General features: G+C 45.9%; 1 protein-coding gene across 2 annotated transcripts; it reads left to right on the forward strand.

Annotated features, from left to right (window-relative positions):
• Positions 1-1,601: 1,601 nt before the first annotated feature.
• LOC119374458 (probable ATP-dependent RNA helicase DDX28) lies at positions 1,602-17,619 on the forward strand. Of its 2 annotated transcripts, XM_037644560.2 has the most exons (7): positions 1,602-1,717; positions 1,961-2,347; positions 4,603-4,881; positions 7,821-7,943; positions 10,419-10,742; positions 14,617-14,862; positions 16,763-17,619. In XM_037644560.2, the coding sequence occupies exons 1-7, from the start codon at positions 1,652-1,654 to the stop codon at positions 16,799-16,801; spliced, it is 1,464 nt and encodes a 487-aa protein (XP_037500488.1). In that variant the 5' UTR covers positions 1,602-1,651; the 3' UTR covers positions 16,802-17,619. The 2 variants fall into 2 exon arrangements, with proteins under 2 accessions (XP_037500488.1, XP_037500487.1); XM_037644559.2 differs by lacking the exon at positions 1,602-1,717 and having other exon boundaries at positions 1,877-2,347.
• Positions 17,620-20,123: the final 2,504 nt, after the last annotated feature.

Genomic DNA, 20,123 nt, shown 5'->3' on the forward strand with positions numbered 1-20,123 from the left:
AAAGCTAGCTTTACAATTATGAGAAGGGTAGAAATAGGCCTCTATTGCGCAAGTAGATCCACAGCGCGACCGAGCGAACATTTTACCGTGAGGCCACACTGTGAGGGGTTTCTGTAAACAGAAAAGCTCAAGAAGTCAACATTGGAGAAAATTTGCGCACTCCACACAAGACACAAAGCAAAAGTTCACAAGGGCGCAGGTCCTTGTGAACTTTTTCTTTGTGTCTTCGTGTGGTGTGTGCAAATTTTCCATAATATGCAGCCAAACCAACTAGCCCGCCTTTCCGTCTTATTTTATTAAGTCAACTTTTACATTATGCAATGTTGTGCTGCGCACGGGGGGAGGGGGAAGGATAAAGTCTGCCACATACGTTTGCTCAGTCAGACATAATCAAGTGCTCATACAGGCCTGCGGGTTAGAAAAAAAACGAACAAGGTCTAAAATAATTTAATTGACAGAAATACCCAAGACGTAATCGCAATAATTAACTTAAAATCGCTAAAAACACTCCATAAAGATGCGGCTGACACCTGCGCTGCGAAAGAGAGGCGCTGCTCCTCCCACCGGAGCTTCTCCGGCGCCGGTGTTACGAACTCCTGCGCGAGAGATCATTCTAGACAGAGACTAACAGCCCAACGGGAATCGCTGGGTGCCAGTGCTACACACTTCTTCAGGTTTCACAGTAGTGGAGCTGCATTTAATTAGCGCGGGATTTACTACACCAATCGATACAAAAACAATTCATTAGCGCTGGATTCCAAGCACATGTTTATTTACTTCCAACATAATTACTCCCGCAAAGTAAGGCAGGTCATGCGAGATGATGATGATGATGATGTTCCTCTACACATGGCTCATACCCACTCTGGGGGATTGGCCAAGAATTGTAGATATGAAGATTTAAAACTACTAAGTTAACACAAAAGACAAGCACACATAAAAAGAACTAGTGCAATAATTATTTCTACATTCAGCCCAGACTTCTCATCCTAACTAGAAATTAGAATAATGAAATTACTGTGGTACCGAACGTCTTTTTTTTATTGATTTTTTTCCCCTTTTGATTCATTGCTATTATCGGAACAGGTTTCGATAATCCATCGACCACTTCGTTTTCTTTCCACACATACAATTCAGCCTGCATTTGAAGTAATGTAATTTATGTAACATAAGAGTGTGGGCGAAAGCCAGTTGCACAGTGATTCATGACTAGCAAAAGTAAGTTCAGTACACAAAAAGTACTGGAAAAAGGATACGCTTTCAAAAATGGATGAGACTAATAATGTGAATAATGTTCTTCGCTTCTGCCCTACACGTTCCACATCTTGGCACACCCAAGTCGCATGACATTACGAATTTAAATTCTATGACGTCGATTTAGTTTGCTAATCAAGATACGTTGTACACTTTAGCCTTTCATAGAGTCGCGTGTTGTTGTAATACAAGTTTTACGAGAGACGCATTCCTTACGGCAAAAACCGAAACTTTTTGCAACGAATGCGCTTCACTACGCGCGAGCTGACGAAGCGTATAGATCACAATCCATCGCAAGCCGACGGCGGGCCCGAGACGAAAATCGCATGTCGCGCATGTGAAGAAGCACGAAGAAGTGAACGAATGAATCGCGCTGTGTTTTGGTGGCTGCGAAACCATGTCATTAGCAGCAGCAGCGTCGTTTAGTTATAAGCGCCAGCTTCGCAGCCTCTTTTCAAGACAGGCACGTAAAACAATTGTCTTTCGCACTTATCTCCGGCGCATACACAGTTTTCTCTATATTTGCACGCGCTTGAATAAACAAGGACATAGTGAAGCACACTGTACTACACACAACAACCACAAACGAAAACGCGTGTGCCCTACTGTGACCTTGCTTTTCAAGCGCGTCCAAAAAATGCAGTATGCTATTCGAACTAGCCCAAGAAACAGCTCTCCTACACAGTATGCCCGTCGTGTCGCGCAGCTGGCGACTGTCGCCGCCGAGAATGGGACGGAGACGCTGCGCACGCCGGTCTACCTCCAGCACAAGATGCGCCAACTGCGACGCAAGCTGGTCGAGAAAGATCGAGCAGCGGTACAGCGGCTCGGTCAGCTGGGCAACTCGCGGCGTCCCGTGGTCGTCTGCCGCCGGCCGGAGCGCAACTGGAACTGGGGCCAGACTACGGTGGGACAGCCGCTCGCATCCGGTGGCTGGGCCCGCTCGTCGCGCAGCCACGGCGACCACTTCACGGTGAGGCGGCTGGCCGACGCGCCGCCGCCCCTCGAGGCTGACCCGTTTCCGGACTGGCTGGACCCGCGACTGCTGGCCGCGCTGCAAGCAATGTCCATCACCCGGCCGAGTCCTGTGCAGGTGTGTGCCGCCCCGCATGCTTTTAGTGTATTCGACTCCCCACTTGCCTAGTGACCAGCAACACACACCCGCAAAAACCAGATCCCTGAATAAGGGAGACTATGGTCGGTTACAACCTTAGAATATATACATTGTAACTCAAACCGGACCCCTCAATAAGAAGATTATTGTCAAGAGTTCGACGAAAGCTCGTCTGGTCAGGTAGCATGTTGCACATATAGAAAATTGCGGTCACTGGCCAAGTAAAAAAAGGAACAGTTTTCAACGTTTCGAAATGCAGTGGACGTAGTGCCATTGTCCAGTTATGTACGCAGTATATGACATGGAACCTGTACAGGTTTCGAAACGTCAAAAACTGTTCCTTTTTTTACTTGGCCAGTGACTGCAATTTTTGTTATGTGCAAGGGAGACTATGGTCAGCCATAACCTAAGCATAAATACATTGTATTTATTCTTAGGTTGGGGGTAGAGCTTGTATTACAAGCTCCACCTATTGAACCACAGCACGCTTGTCAATCACCTATGTAAGAGAGTCGAGCAAGCTGGTTTCCTTTCGAACCATAAGTACTTTTTCTGTGCTAATGTAAATACCACGGACGCTGAAAACTAAAGCTTTGCCATTCTTATATAAAATATTGCCTTTGCCTAACCTGTGATATCAGAATCATTGTTGAATTTCGCCAACACGTTAACTTTTTGTTACCTAAAACCAGCGACATGAACATGTCTCTGTATCAGAACACAAACTATCTGAAGCACGCACGGGGAAATGAGTAAATATGATTGGACGTAACGTCTGTGCAAATTCTCTCATGGGTGCGACAGTGATGGCTGTAGGTGGAGCTTGTGTTTATTCTTCGAATGTAACCAACTGTAAGCCCTGTAGATTAGTGTATGACCTCTGAAAAATCCTCAGTTTGGAAAAGCCACCTTCGACTGATCGCAGCCCTCCGGTTTAGAGAAGTTTATTCCAACATAACACTATATGAACACTGAATCACCAAGACGGCACAAAGGACCGAGCACTCTATGTATATACACAGTACATTAATGCAGAAATGTCTTGGTCCATAGTAGAATTTCATAAACAAACTACAAGATACCAACAGAAATGCTCAGTGAACAGAAACGAACGCGTTATTTGGATTATGTCTTGATCAAGACAAGTCCACTTGTCGAAACGTTGGCTCTAGCGACATCCATACATCTCTTCAAGCTTCCATCTTGTCCTGAACTTCTGCCTTCTTTGAATTTCCACTTTTGACTTTGTATGTGTTCTTGAATGGTGTATAGGCTTTAGCAGAGTACTCACTATGCATTTTTAAATCCATATGCGCATCTACGTAGCTGCACACTTCGTTGTTGCTGCACAATGACGGCGATAGTGAATTATTTCTGAGCCCTTTGTAATGGGTGGGAGGCTTTACACCACTCGCTCGTTACGCAATTCTCATTGTCACACCTGGCGCGATTCTGCACCTCTGCCAGGCATGATTACGTCCGTTAACACAACTCCTTTCCTGACATGATGCCTGTATAGAGTTTGTTCCAGTACACTTTCAAGCACTGACGTGGCTCTGTGGTAGAATACTTGAGTGCCAGGTAGAATGTGCTTTTCCTTTAAACTTTCAGCTGTTGCTGTGTCGCGTACATTCTTCTAATCCTGTGTCTTGTCTGCACTGGCCATCGCGAGTATGTTCCAGTTCGCCCAATTTGCTACCAGAATACCCGGGCTTGAATCCCGCTCGAACCCTGATTTTCTGTCGGATTTTTCTGGCGTCACGTGGGTTTTTGTACCCCTCGCCATGTTTTTCAAGATCGGTGTCTGATGAAGCACTTAACCCTTTTGTGCACAATTGTGTACACCGCTTGTTTTTACCAGTTGTGTCAACTAGTAACTAAGAAAGAGCAAAATGCATTGATCATTAGATGAATTGAACCTCCTGCGTAATAAATTTGTCTTCGTTTAACTTCATTTTACAGTATACCATTGCATATGAACACTTTGCTGGAGGTACTACCATGTTCGACGAGTCGTTGGACGGGCCACTTCCCGTGAGCCACGTCAAAAGTGCAATTTTTCTCTGCTCAGTTTGACCATAACTGAAAACGAATTTGCACTATGTTTCTAGCATGGGTTAGTTCATGATAGATATTTAATTACACTTTAATCAGGATTAATTACTATAACACATATAAGTCAATGTATTATGACATGCAACATTGTCTTCATTTTTCCGCAAATTTCGTTGCAGCTCGAATGCCTGGAAGTGCTGACGCACGAGACGAAGCGCCCCGTGCTGTGCCTGGCCGAACCCGGCAGTGGCAAGACGCTGGCCTACCTGCTGCCCCTGCTTCAAGGCATGCTGCAGCAACTTCAGCAGCAGCCGCAGGCATTAGTCGTGGCGCCCAGCCGGGAGCTGGCTGCGCAGCTGGCTGGCGTGGCCCATGCTCTGGCCAACGCCTGCAACCTCAAAGCGTGCCTCCTGTCCAGCCGCGCACAGCCCACACATGTTGAACAAGCGCAGTTGCTGGTGAGCGTGTTTGGGAGTCGGGGGCTGAGCATTCAGTTTCCGAATAACTCGATAAACTGCATGGCGGAAAGTTTCAGGTCTCGAAGCTACAAGGAAATCCATACGGATTTCTCAGGAAGAAAGCTTCTTAGGTTGCCGAAAAATTCGTCCTGGTGCGGGGATCGAACCTGGGACCAACACCTTTCTGGGGTGGTTGCTCTACCAATTGAGCTAACCGGGAAGCTAGCAGTTGGCAGCGTGAGGGCGAATTAAAACGAGTGGTTGTCAATTTACCTTTCCTTCCTGTCGCGTTGCGGGATCCCGCAGAACTCACCTGCAGTTTCGGATCTTCTTCAAGTCTTGAGTTATCAACAGTGTTGTATCGCAAATGAGTTCCGCAGAATTCCGCAAGGTGGCAGAAGGGTTAAAAAAGGGAAAATAGACAACCACCCGATTGTAGCACGAAGCCACAAGGAAATTCATATGGATTTTTCAGAAAGAATACTTCTTAGTTACTGAAAAACTCGTCCTTGTCCGGGGTTCGAACCTGGGACCAAAGCCTTTTTCCAGGGTGGTCGCTCTACCAATTGAGCTAACCAGGAAGCTAGCAATTGGTAGCACGAGGGTGAATTCATCGACAACTCGAAGCACATGAACACATAGTATTGCAAATGAGTTTTTGCGAAATCCCACAAGGTGGCGGAAGGGTGCAGTTGTATCGCGCCACAGAGCAAAGGGCATGAACCAAAAAGACATGGCCTTCGAACTGCTCATTTCAACGAGCACGATCAAACTGCCTTGTATATAAAAAACCGTAAAACTCTGTACAATTGCCAACATAAAAGAGAATTCACGCAGTTGACAACCTACAAGAATAGGTTGCTTCTAGCCAACAGAACTAGAGCTGTGCAAATAGCAAAATTTTGAGTGTGAAGCGAATTCGAATATTGAAGTGTGAGTGCGAATCGAATATTTTTCTAATGTTTCTCGAATATTTCTCAAATATTTTTCGAATACTTCAAAGCGAAATAGCAGAAAAAAAGGTTGGAGAGGATTCCTAAGCATATTCTTATGAGATAGCAACATGAAAGTGTTTCTTTTCGCTAGGTTGATGAAGCACTGGCGGGGTGGCATTTCATAGTTATCTTATCAAGAATGAGGCAATGTAGAGGCCGAATTGTATTTATGTACATAATTTGGTGCCACCAAAATGTTGCCGACAACACTTTACACGTGATAGGCAAAGATGCCATTTCCTCAGCCTCTCCTCCTCTTTCAACTTCTGTGGAAGCCCAATTGATGTGGCGGACAAGGGTGTGCTCCCTTCAAGTCCGGAGTTCCAAAATCTGCCTCGTAGACGTCGATATATAAGAACACCTAAAATTTTGGATGCTAAAAAGCTTCGGCGTCCGATTTTTCGGACTTCCTGCCCAAATTTCAGGCCCAAAATAGCATTAATTGAGCCCCCAACTCTGCCACATCTTTCATCTCCATGTTGGAACCAGCGTTTTCTTGAGTTAATACATTTGCGACCGTAGCGGAGCTTGAAAGGCAGCTTTGCCGCAATATGGGGGTGTGATGAGGTGAAGTATATTGAAAATCTAGGGACCACTTCCAATCGGACGTTGACTGTCTTTTGGCAAAGTTCGACCGTAACGGAGCTTCAAAGGCAGCTTTGCCGCAATACGGGGGTGTGATGAGGTGAAGCATATTGAAAATCTAGGGACCACTTCCAATCGGACGTTGACTGTCTCTTGCCCAAGTTCGACCGTAGCGGAGCTTCAAAGGCAGCTTTGCCGCAATAGGGGGTGTGATGAGGTGAAGCATATTGAAAATCTAGGGACCACTTCCAATCGGACGTTGACTGTCTCTTGCCCAAGTTCGACCGTAGCGGAGCTTCAAAGGCAGCTTTGCCGCAATACGGAGGTGTGATGAGGTGAAGCATATTGAAAATCTAGGGACCACTTCCAATCGGACGTTGTGGCTTGGCAATGTTCGACCGTAACGGAGCTTGAAAGGAAGCTTTGCCGCAATACGAGGATGTATTGAGGTGAAGCATATTGAAACTCTGAAGGGGTTACTTTCAATTAGATGTTGACTGTATTTGTTTTTGGGAAGTTCGAATAGTGAAATTTTAGTGCGAATCGAATAGCAAACACTATTTGGAAAATATTCGAAATTTCGAATATTCGCACACCTCTAAACAGAACACAACAATCAGATTATCAATAAATGTGTCAAATTTATCGGAAGAAAAAAGACATTCAGCTGGCAGCCTCTGTACAGCTCTCACAAGATGCCATTCATGAAGAATCGTCCACATTGTATTTTTGTTTAAATGCCTTGCATGCAACAACTCGTCCTTCTTTTTTTTCATGCGAAGCTTGTTATCAGTTACAGATTTCGGTGGCAGTGGTGGCAACATTGTACACGAAAAACCCGGTGCTGGTGACTGTGCATAAATGCAGCCCTTAAAGGTTCTCGTGATCTTGGACTTGTCGGCAATCAGCCGTTTCTGATATGGCAGTCTGATCTGTTATCGAGGTCACTCATCATTTCACGGCATAACATTTCATTGTTTCATTTAATTGCTTCATGCATGACCATAGTTGTTGCCTGTAGCAACAGAAGTGTTGTGCTGCTATGCACGTGGGTGAAGGTCGAATTCCTAGCATGGAAGAAAGAAAAAGTTAGGAAGGAGCATTGTGCAATGTAATAGAAAGAAAGAAAGAAAAGTACTAGTATGTCAGGCACACACGCACACCGAGCTTTGCTTGCCTCCATTTTCCCTATAGGGCGAGGGCTCCTAAACTTTTTTTTTCCTTTTATGTTAAAGTGCCAATACAGTTCCTGAATTTTTATGTAGATTTACTCTTTATGAACACGCAAACAGTCATAAAAGTGCATTTTATGAAACCGTTGGTATGTATAGCTATGACTGGAAACGACAATTTATGCAGGTATCCACTCCGGGTGTGCTTCGGCATGCGGACCTGCGGCGCGTCAGGAGGCTGGTGCTGGATGAGGTGGACACTCTGCTCGACGACAGCTTCCTCGGATCCATAACTGGCATTGTGGACGAGGTACCATGCTTTTTAAAACACACCTTAGCAGAGCAAAGAGGAATGACTGCCAACTCGAAACTGACATTCTATTGGTAATGATGTGATGCATGTGGTGTGTCCTATCATCCGTCGAGATTTTAAGAACAGTAATTGTTGAGGTGTTACATCCCAAAACCACGGTATGCTTACGAGAGGCGCCATAGTGGAGGGCTCTGGAAATTTCGAACACTTGCGGTTCTTGAATGTGCACCTAAATCTGAGCGCGCGGGCATCCAGAATTTTGCCTCCACTGAAATGCAGGCCGCCTTGGTCCCGTGACTTCAGGTCAGCAGTTGAGCACCATAACCACTAGACCACCGTGGCGGGTGAGATTTTATGAATGAGGAATTACGTTATGCAAAGACAACATAGTACGTATTGGTCCCGGTACGGTGGAGTATCCACCATTAATGCATTGGTTAATTATATTGAATTAGTTCATTATAATTCATTATTGAGCTGTCCTAATTAGTGTCCTAATTAGGCATTTAGTAAGGCATTTGTAGGCATTTCTAATGGATGTCTAGCTGCGGTATTTTTGGCAGCGTAATAACTATGTTCTAATTATTACTAATTAAACACACATAGAGGAGAGTCACCCCCCCCACTATGTGTGTTTTTGCATGTGTTTGTACGTATGCTTATATATATATGTATACATATAATGAGAGACACACACACAAAATGTAAAAATTTCAGGGGGGGGGGGGTTGAACCTCTCAAACTACCTCTGGCTACAACACTGAAGGTGATGACTACCATGTTCTATGGACAGTCTCGACTGGTTTTCGCAGTCGCCGCCATGTCCCGTATAAAGTCCAAATTCATAAGATCCCCCGCAAATTGTATGTTCTACTGCAGGTAAAAGCGCGCGAGCGGTGGCGATGATCATGGTTGAAGCAGAGGTCAAACGAGCCGGCCCATTTCCGTTGCTGGGAGGGCGCATGCGATAACATTACCCTGCTTAGGAGGCCTGCCTTTGAAGCAGACAGGAAACGCCCCACCCGTTTTGAACGAGCATGAAAAGACGCGAGAGGGGGGGTGTTGCTCGAACAGCAACTTTGAACTTTGATTCTAAGGGCGCGGTCGCCATTGCTGGTGTGCACGCTAACTCAGGAGCCATCAGCTGGCGGCTCGTATACCCCTTCTGCGTGCTGCGCTCTCAACGCGAAGTGACTATGCGGAAAGAGCATCTCTTCCTGGAGCAGCCGTATTCTCTTACACCAGCGTTTTGTAGTTACGCGAGATCGGATACAAAAGAGATAGGTGCCAGCCTCACTTCGTATAACACTACAGTTTGTTGCTATCACATTCATTGCTTCGCCCTTGCGGTGAAACTGTGGCTTTTTTTCTTTCCCCCTTCTTTAATCTGGTGACCTCACAGCAGACAGGTTCGAGCAGCATGCTACTTTATGATGTGGTCACTCAGTATTGATAACGTTTTGCGGGCTTTCTTGAAGCACAACAGACAAACAACTGCAGTGACACCTAAATGTGGGTCAGTCATGCAGAAAATTGCGAGTTGTGAGTGTACTTTGACTGTTCATAATTCGTTTCTGCAACCTTACTTGTCAACCAACTTGTCCAGCAACAAATTTCGCTGAATTGAGTCAGTGCATAGCCCTTGAAAGAGACGCCAGTCGCTTGGTCCGCGAAATGTGGTGACAACACGTGCACTTATTGGTCAGCTGCCAGTTCGTAAAAAGATCACATTCTGTGTGGTGCCAGCTGGCAAAAAGAGTGTTCCACACTCGCCGTCATGACTATGAGTGGCGCTGGCTAACACTCCCAGGATTATGAGCACGGAAATACCCAATCAAGTGGATGGGAAAACGACCGCCGCCAAAGCTCAATCGGTAGAGCATCGGACACGTTATCTGAAGGTTTTAGGTTCGATCCCTACCAGCGGCATATTGATTTTTCATTATGTCCTAATCGCTACACTACAGCTAAAGACAACAAATATAGTATCCCCTGTGCCTCCTTGGCTTCCTTGTCTGCTGGTTCAGTTATAGTCGGTTACAACCTAATAAACGTAAGCTCCACCCACAGCCGTCGCTGTGGGTGGAGCATAGGTGCCCCACCCAATTGCATTTGCTCATTTCCATGAAGTCAAGCACCTTTCACTTATTTCTGGTAGGTGATTTTTCCATACATACGCATGTTCGTATCGCTGGTTTTCGGTCGCAAACTTTTTCCTGACAAATTTCCGCAAAGTTTCGACGTCATTGCTCAACCAAGCATAATATTTTAAGTAGTGATGATAAACCTTTAATTTTTAATATGTGCAGTATTTCCGATAGCTGCGAAAAAGTGCTCACAGTTGAAATGAAAACCACCTAGCAAGATCCTGTTGTACAGATGAATGGCAGGCACGCCACAGTTCTGGGGGTGGTGTTTGTATTTATTCTTAAGGGGTAACCGACTATATACGTTGTGTCTACCCGACAACAGGTTGTACGTCCGGACGCACAGCTGGTGTTGGTGGGCGCGGCGCGACCCGATCGGGACGCCCTGTCGCAGCTGCTGGGTGACCAGGAGGCACACCTGTTGCGCATCACCAGTCCGCAGCTGCACCGGCTACTGCCCCACGTGGAGCACCGATTCCTGCGCTTGCGCCCCGCGGCCAAGATGGCCAAGCTCATGGAGCTGCTTCAGCGCAGGGGCCAGGCGCAACTGGTGTTTGCCAACACGAGCGCCTGCTGCAAGTGGCTGGGCCACCTGCTCCGCGAGAATGGCATGCAGGCTGCCTGCCTCCACGGGGAGATGCCTGCGCAGGTACAGTAATCCCTCGTTAACTCGAAGCCGTAAAATCCAGGGAAAATTTCGAGATAAGCGGTATTTCGAGTTAAGCAAAACGCCGAAAATGTTTGCCCAGGTCACTGTAAAAGAAAAGCCAGTGCTGCCAGGAAAAGCTCCACTGCACGAGACGGCAACCGTAGTAAAGCACAAGAATTCAGAGCGAAAAAAAAAATTTTATTACCGAGGACCAAAAAACTGCGTGATGCTCGCCTGTTTCGCGTTCGCGTTCGGTCCCAGAAAGGCGTTCTCCAGTTGCTCAACACATCGCATGAGCCGTTGGTCGCCACCGCTGCATTCGACCTTGTTGCGGAGCAAGCGCAGCACGTTACGTGTTTCTGTCGTCGTAGGCACTTCTCGGGGCTCTTCCTCGTCTGCATGGTCTTCTGCGTCGTTCACGGCCATCTCAACGATATCGGCGTCCGACAGCATTCCGGTAACGGGGACGTCCGCCTCGTAGAGCGCATACTCCTCAAAGGCCATCTCGCCGTCTTCAGTATCGTTCACGCAGCCAGTTGCCTTGCGCACTTCATTGCACAGCTCATCACAGCCGCTGAATTCTGCGCCAATGTCTTCTTCGATCGATTCGGGGGCGCGAGAAAACCCTGCATGTGCGAAGCAGTTAGCAATCGCCAGCGGGCGTAGTTGGCGCCAGGCTTCGGCCATCAGATTGATTGCACCCAGCAGATCGATTTCATACTTTTTCCCATTGTCGTATGACAGCAGAATTCGGTGCAGCAGGCTCTTCCTATAATACTTGCGGGCAATCTCAATGACTCCCTGATCCATTGGCTGGAGAACGGACGTCATGTTCGCCGGCAGGAACTCCAGCCTAACAGCCGCCAAGTTGTCGATTTTTCCGTGACCGGGGCAGTTATCCACAACAAACAACACTTTCCGACCGTCCTTTGCCATCTTCCGGTCAAGCGCACGGACATGCTCTTCGAAAAGCGCCGCCGTCATCCAGGCCGTTTTATTGGCGCGGTATGTCACATCCCTCGGGAGCCGTGCATTTCGGAAACACCTGGGATTAAGCGACTTGCCAATAATGAGGAGGGGCAGCTTTTCATCGCCGGTAGCGTTGGCACCAAAAAGAATGGTTATTCTGTCTTTGCGTTGCTTAGCGCCCGAGCACGCTTCGCCTTTTGGTGTGTATGTGCGGTTAGGCAGCATTTTGTAAAAGAGAGCGGCTTCGTCGAGGTTAAAAATGTCCTTGTCCGCGTACTCCTTTTGCAGCTCGGCGAGGCGTAGGTTGCGCCATGCGTCTACAGCCTGTTCGTCGACAATGCCGCTTTCGCCGTGGATAGGCTTCGATGACACGTTATTTCGCTTCTTAAACCGCTCGAACCAGCCATTGCTGCAGCTGAAGTCCGCGTGACCCATCTGCAGTGCCAAAGCGTCTGCTTTTTCCATCATCATTTGGGTTGTCACGGGAAGATTGGCTGCTCGAACGTTTTGGAGCCACAACAGAAGTGCTGATTCGACGTCCGGGAATTTGGACGCTCGAACGCGCTTCCGTTTGCTTGAGAAGCTTTGCTCGAAGCCTTCCAAAACCTTTTGTTTGTTCTTGAGCACTGTCGAGAGGGTTGACAAAGGGATGCCGAATTCCTTGGCGATGCACGACTTGCTTCGACCTGCCTTTTCTACTTCCTTGATTAGCTCGACTTTTCTCTCCAACGTCAGAGATTTGCACTGCTTTGGGCGGGACATCGTGGTCGATATTCGGAAGCGTCCGTTGCACACACCACTCACTACTCAGCAAAACTGAACTCAAGATGCGTCGTGCGCAGATCGCGGGGAAAACAAAGAATACCAGCTCGCACATGCAAGGGTTAGGTTGCGTACTGACTGGCCCACGCTTGCACACGCCGCCCACGGCGCATAAGTCGCGCGCAGGTGCGCACATGTGATCACTCCCACGGTTGCTTGACAAGGCTGATAGGAAACGGCTGCGTCCGCGGGAATTTCAAATTCGGCCTTCACGACCGCGTTCGGCACGTATAGTAAGAGCTAAGCGTTCGCATGGAGCCCTCGTTTCCTGTTGGGAGTGGACTTTGCCTTCGGCCCTCCCGGTCAAGATTTCGAGATATCCGCTGTTCCCTCCGGAAAACGTTTCGAGATAAGAGGGGGCAAATACATAGCACCTATGGGAGGTTAATGCACGGCGAAAAAAAGTTTCGACTTAACCGAGATTTCGAGATAAGCGAGTTCGAGTTAACGAGGGTTTACTGTACGTTCGATGACCCAATCTTCAAGCGAAGCTTGTATCGCCTCACAAGCGTCGTTGGCGTTGTAGACAGCCAAATGAATTGACCAGACTGTTAGGCCACGGAAAGCGTAGAGGATGTCAATTGTCGTCTTTACCTGTAGTGTACTAATTGTGACGTAAATTTAGGTGAATTGTAGTGGACGAGAAATCGCCCTTTTCGTCACTGAGATCTGAACCCACAACCTTCGAATACAGATCCCTCCGACGAAAAGGGCGATTTTTCCTCCACTTCAATTCATTTCAATTTACGTCATAATTAGTACACTACAGGTAAAGACAACCATTGACATCCTCTACGCTTTCCATGGCCTAATTATGTGTTTGACTCATTTAGTTGTGTCTAACATATAAATGAGCCGCTCAGAAAAACTTCCCCTTCTTTCGTTGGAGTTAGTAGGTGTGACTACAAAAAAATAAACCCATGGCCTTGCGCACTAACAAATGCGGCCCTCGAAGGTACGCTAGGCATGTGCATATTTGTATGCGCCGTTTTCCAATAATCGATCAATCGATCAATCAATCGATGAATCAATCAATCTGATTTTTATTGACAAATCAAAGAAAAGATTACAAGATGTCTGGACCGTTAGCCTACATTGGCTAGTGATCGGTCCACATCGGAGTACATAAAAGCAGCTTAGCAGAGCATATTTAACAATAAACACATATATATACACAATTATTTATACATATAACTATTCACATATGCACATACATACTATATACATAAGCGCGTGTACATATACGCATTTTCACAACATACCATATGTTCTCTCGATCGTGGGCTTGCCGGCGATCAGCCGTTTCTGATACGGCAGTCTGATCTTTTATCGAGGTAACTTGTCATTTTACGTTGCCACATTTCATTGTTGCCTGGATATGAGCGCATGATCGTCGTCATTGCCCGTAGCAAATGAAGTGTTGTGCTGCTAAGCACATGAATGACGGTCCGATTCTCGGAATGGAGGAGGGAAACAGGAGGGAGCATTGCACAGTGCGGTACGAAGAAAGAAAGAAAAGTAGTATGTCAAGCATGCACACGCCTAGCTTCGCTTGCCCCCATTTTCCTGACAGGGCAAGAACACCTGAATTTTTACGACATTCCTGATAATTCGGATGCGCCTCTCCATCTTCTAAAGAGTGCAGTGGCAGGACTTCCAATTCACTATAGCTGTACTTATCAGGGTCTGATTGTGATGGTTGGCTGCAAAGCTTCTTGGGGAAAGTTGAGTCGTGTCACTTCGGGGGGAACGTGCAATGACATAGGTTAGGTGCTTCGCTATGCACTGTGGCACCTGAGACCAGAATGCTAAGATGGTTTATTTATTTATTTAAATAATCTCAATGCCATTTACAGCTTTACAGAGAGGAGTGGTGGTACAAATTGAAAATGGCAGTCTCGAATGATGCATGGTCGCTGGCGTTGTAGGCAGGGATGTGGTTCCATTCAGATGATTTCGTCGGCACGTAGAAGTGGAAGTACATGTTGGTCTGGCAGAACGGCAGTTGAACTTAGAAGCTTGAAGAACCTTGAAGGCTCTTTTTCCTTGTTGAGTGAGCTTCACGCTCGATATCTCGTTTCAGGAGCGGCGACAACAGTATGCACGCTTTGCCAAGGGCGAGACGGACTTCTTGGTGTGCACAGACCTGGGATCGCGGGGCCTAGACACGTCACGTGCCAGCCGTGTGATTAACTACGACCTGCCTGCAAACGTGGCCGACTACCTGCACCGAGCGGGCCGTGTGGGTCGCCTGCAGGGAAGCCCGCAAGCCACAGTCATCAGTCTCGTGTCCTCCGTGGCCGATGCGCACTTGGCACAGAGCATCGAGGTCAGAGTCAGCCTTTGTTCTCATTTTAAACCTAAGGTTTAGGTCGAGACCTCTGAATTAACCCTTTCCCTACAGAGTTTGTTGCATGCAAAAGAAAAAGTATAAGCCTGGTCTAGGAACTCTTGGAAGTAAAATTTTCGGCATATGGCACTTAGAAAAGTTTTTGAAGGTTGCAAAATTAAATGGGCCTTGTGTATCAAATTTACAACTCAGTAAATCAGTGATGCAGGAAACTTTACTGCAAGTCAGTAAACTTCACCTAATAGATGACCTGCCTTGGCTTCTTGTGAGTGGCTTGCACTGCAGTCTGCACTGTTTTGACGCCTTAACTTTTGTGTATGTGTGTAAAGTACTGCGTATTTTCCTGTTCCACATTTTCTTGTATTCCTTTGTCTACTTACCGTATTTGCTCGATTCTACCGTGCCCTCGATTGTAACGCGCACCCGTTTTCCGCGACCAAAAAAAAAGTAATACATCGATTGTAACGCGCACCCATTTTTCGTGAGAGAAAAAGAACAAAAAAAGTCTGTAGGAGTCAAACTTCGCACATTCAGAAGAACAAGTATTTGGGTTTTAAAGAACTACAGTTTCAAAAAAGTAAAACACGAAGTCAAAAGGCGGGCATTGCCGCTAGAACTGTCACCACGACGGCGGTGATATGAGTCACGTAATGGATCAGTCCTCGTCGCTGTCGGACAACTCCTTGTCGCTGTCAACGCTTTTCGATTTCGGGAAACCGGCCCTGCTTTGGTCCACTGAAACCTTTTCGTGAAGCTTTGCTGTAAAAAATCTTTTGCTTCTGTTTGCGCCAGTCTCGCACGCACGTTTCGGGAACTCCGAATGATCGCGATACGGCCCGATTTCCGTCCGTCTCTGCACATGTAATAACTATTCTTTTAAATGCTGCATCGTGGTGCACCCGTCGAGTATTCGGAGTCGGCACTTCCATGCCGTCGATGCGAACGCAGAACGGGATGACAATCTCGTCAGCACACGTACGAACATAAACAATAATGGCAGAAATGACCCAGGCGCGTAGGAGGCGGCCATTTTGAAATGCCGATGGCAATACGATAACCGAGTTTCTTTCTTTTCTTTTTTTTTTTTTCCGGTACTCGATTCTAACGCGCATGCGATTTTTTGGACTCGTTTTACTGGAAAAAAGGTGCGCGTTAGATTCGAGTAAATACAGTACTGCAAAGATCTGTTATTAATAATACCGTAGACTATCAGTAGACGGAAATCTCTTGAACGGAACTGCTGCCTAAATGGAACAACTGCCTCTGATATGATTGGTTTCGTACTGGAATTCTGCACCCCTGTTCATCTCTCAGAAAACGGAACTCCTGTTAAACTGAACATATTTCCCTGGTCCCTTCAGGTTCCGTTTATCGAGAGTCTACTGTAGTTGTTGGGGATTTACGTCCCCAAACCCCGATATGATTATGAGAGACGCCGTAGTGGAGGGCTTCAGAAGTTTCTACCACCTGGAGTTCTTTAACGTGCACCTAAATTCGCGTGCATGGGCCTCTAGCCTTTCGCCTCCTTTGAAATACGGCCACCGTGGCTGGGATTCGATCCCGCGACGTTTGGGTCAGCAGTCGAGGATGATCTGTTATTGCCAATCTTCGAGTTTGAGACGTAGCATCACTCGTATATTTAAAAAAGGACGCAGACATCCCTGTCACGTGCCTTGATTGTCGGGTGCGCGCAGCAGCAGCTTTTCATACCCGGTTTCTACGTGCGCAAGTTTTGAAAACGATCGTTTTTGTTATGGCTTGAACATTCCTGATTCCAGTGACTCGCCTTACAAGCGGTTTACGCTTTACGGTAATTTGCATTCGCATTTTTTAAAATAATAATTTGGTGACACCCTCTGTTGTGTGTTTGTTCATGCAGATAGCGGCACGTGAGGCAAGGCCCATCAATGCAAGGTGATGACCAAGGAGACGTTTCCTGCAAGGTGGACAGACGAAGAAGAGAGCCAACAGGACGTGCAAGCGTTGCCTCCTTAGCCAACGAGAAGTGAAGATGGCGTTATTGCAGTAGCCAATAGGAACTGAAAGTGAGAAGTCACCGGGGTAGCCTCTCCGCTTAAGCCAACTGGAAGTGCATTGTTCAAGCGTATTACACCGTAGCTTTGTTCAGCGCAGAAATTGAAAATATTATGCCCCGATTTTATGCCTCTTGATACGGTACATTATTTTTTCTTGTAGCTGCAGGTTTTGTCACCCTAAATTAATCCAAGCACAAGATTATTTATTCCAAGTGTCTTGCGTTTTATTTGAGTAGCACGGAAATTACTGTATGTACCTGTTGGTTGAACCCAGACACAAACGAACTTACCGTATTTACACGATTTTAGCGCATGCTTTTCTTTTTCTTGTAAAGATTAATTGAAATATGACACTAATTAGAATCGAGTATAAAATCAAAACTGAAACTGGTTGCGTCCATATCTTGCCCGTTCGATTTTGTATCCTGTCTTCCAGACTTGCCCTAACGGCAGGTACCGGAAGTTCGTTGAAGAGTTTAAGCATGCCCGGTATGCCACCAAAGGCACTGTAAAAATTATGGCAATATGAAGGAGGCTTGTATATACAGGCATGTCATTCGTGGTGTCTCACTGCGTGACGTCTTTTTTAATGTAAATATTCTCGTTCATAATGTTTAGTCAAGCACCATTGTGCTCGCTATGCGAAATGTCAAAGACCGGCAATAAAACACAGATGGACGCATTTAGAGTGTTTCTTTCAGCTGTTTGCCTTGTATATATTCTGGTTTTATGTGGTACTCTTACTTTGAGGCTGCGTTGTGAGCCTCACAACAATTATCATACATCGCTAGCATTTTGTATCCGGCAAGCTTGGTCTGAAAGCACCTTTCATTTTCATTTAGCAGTTCACCCTGCAATATCTAGAGTAGGTGCGGCTAGCGTGTCCACGAGTGCTGATTTACAGGAGGTTAACCGAAAAGCTCTTGGGAAAACTAGGCTCAAGGTTGTTTCAAATGGGGGAGTGCAGGAACACATGGGCTGGACCACCCTCACTGTAGAGGGGACACAAAGCAAAATCGAAAAACGACTGAGTAGTATGGAAAAAAAAAACGGGTGGTTGTGGTTTTAGGTACCTAAATAGAAGAAACGTGAATCCGCAGTGGATGGAGAGAACAACAACCCTCACCAGTAATAACTGTTAGAGGCAAGGACGGTGACATGGTGAAACGGGTCAAATGTAGACGGGCAGAAACAGCATACTGGACATCTATGAATATGCACTTGATAAAAATGAAGTCAAGTTGGAGTTTTATGATAGTTCATTGGGCGACACGCTTCTGCTCAATGTTGGGTCGGTGTGTCTGAGTAAATGGTGCAATAGGAGAAAAATTTGCCAATGAGGACGATACTCACGTGGGGCACATGGATACATAGTGTGGCAAAAAAAATCGGGCATACTTGGTTATTGTGGCACAGTATCCATCTAGAGGTCAGCGAGGACGTATAGTAACACTTCCGGAGGAAATGGGATTTACGGAGAATAAAAAGAAGTTTGATGAGGTAAGTGACAAGTATTGAATGCATATATGTCGTTTTGTGTCTGGTAGTGACCCTTTGCAATAATTAATCTCTTTCAAAAATTTTCCCATCAGTCCAATATTCTTTTCGTTGCAACGTCAATTTTGTTCTGGAGTCTGCAGTTTTGACAGTATCTTGACGCAAACCTTTGTCATTTACGGGTATTCAGTCAAAACATGTCGAACGAATGGCTTTGCCCTCGTCGAGTGATCCTGACACCATAAGAGAGCAGTGCACATATAATCACTGTATAATTTCTCTACATGACTTGTATTGTCCCTAGGATTGTTACACCTTTTCACAAAATGTTGGACCTTCCTTACCGTTTTTATATTTTGATAATCTTGCTCCTTAAAATGGTTATTTTTTTTGGTACTGAACATTTCACCTCTAAAAAGCAAATTATTGCTGCTAAAAAAAAGAATTGATGTACGTATGAACTCAAATTAGCCTGATGAAGTTTATTATGACTCATGGTTAGGGCTCCATGTTTTCGGAGTTTATTTTTTGGGAGGAAATTTGGCGTTTATCAGAGTTTATTTCATGTAAATCTCTACTTCTCCGAAATTCGGTATGTAATTTTGCATTATAAGTTGTTGCAATGTGCTCTTGTTAATTTTATTTCCAATGAAAATTGGAAACTTTCCAATGAAAGTTTATCGGATAAATCCAAACTGTCAAAATTTTACCGACGAGCGTTAATCGGATTTTTTCACATTTATCCGAAAATACGGAGCCTGGTAAAAAAGCCAAATGACTAACAAACGACAAGGGCAGTAAACTGCTAATTAGGAATAACGAACAATACAAGTGCAAGAATGCTGTTAGAGATTTTCAGCATTCTGAGAATAGTTTCATCAATCTGAGAGTTTTAATCATTCTGATGACAAAAAGCTTTTCGGTCAAGCGAATGAGCTACAATCGTCCGAAACGTGGAAGGGGTTGAGCAGAGTTATTTCTTTATCTTCAGGGCATCACTTCTATGGCCTTTCTGCAACATTTGATTAATTTTTGCACCATTCTTGACTGATATCGCAAGAATTTTGATGTTATTCCTCTGTTCCGTCTCTTCGTCAGTAGTCACTAGGACGAAAATGTCTTGCACGAAAATTCGGGCACGTCTCATGTTCAAGGACGATACGAGAGCTTCCGAATTACTATAAGTTGCCAAAGCACGTATTTTGGGAGGCGCACGTATGTTACTAGCGTACGTGTGCTGCAGCCGGGCTCCTCCACCTGGCTTCTCCCTTATTCTCCCTGGGTACACTGCGACATCTGGAGGCGCCACCGCGAACTTTACTTGCGCCCATTAATTGGCGCGTGCCCGTGCCGAAGGTCATGTGGCAAGACCAAATTTGTTTCAGGAACGACCCATGTATTGGACGCACTTGACAATACTTAAGTACACTGTAACCATGACTGTAACTCAAGGAAGCAAAGTGGGTCTTACAATGCCTAGAATAGTGACTGCATTAAAAGCACTGAAAGCGCACTCATAATTTTCTCAAATAATTATTTCACAGTAGTGTGGCTTGTAGTACTTCCTAACATGAACCGATTGCTCGTGCTGCGCATTTGCTTACGAAATATGCCCAATGTGCCAAGCAACCAAACCGAAACCACATAGAACATCATAGCAGCACAGTTCGCATTTATCAGCGTCAAATGCTACGTACACCGCCTACG

The sequence above is a fragment of the Rhipicephalus sanguineus genome, chromosome 11 (genome assembly GCF_013339695.2).
Source record: "Rhipicephalus sanguineus isolate Rsan-2018 chromosome 11, BIME_Rsan_1.4, whole genome shotgun sequence".
In the NCBI taxonomy this organism is placed as follows: Eukaryota; Metazoa; Arthropoda; class Arachnida; order Ixodida; family Ixodidae; genus Rhipicephalus; species Rhipicephalus sanguineus.

Coding starts and splice junctions, on each gene's coding strand:
- LOC119374458 (XM_037644559.2), top strand. CDS start 1,892: ATGCAGTATGCTATTCGAACTAGCCCAAGAAACAGCTCTCCTACACAG. Junction 2,348..4,602: donor CCCGGCCGAGTCCTGTGCAG/GTGTGTGCCGCC, acceptor ATTTCGTTGCAG/CTCGAATGCCTGGAAGTGCT. Junction 7,944..10,418: donor TAACTGGCATTGTGGACGAG/GTACCATGCTTT, acceptor ACCCGACAACAG/GTTGTACGTCCGGACGCACA.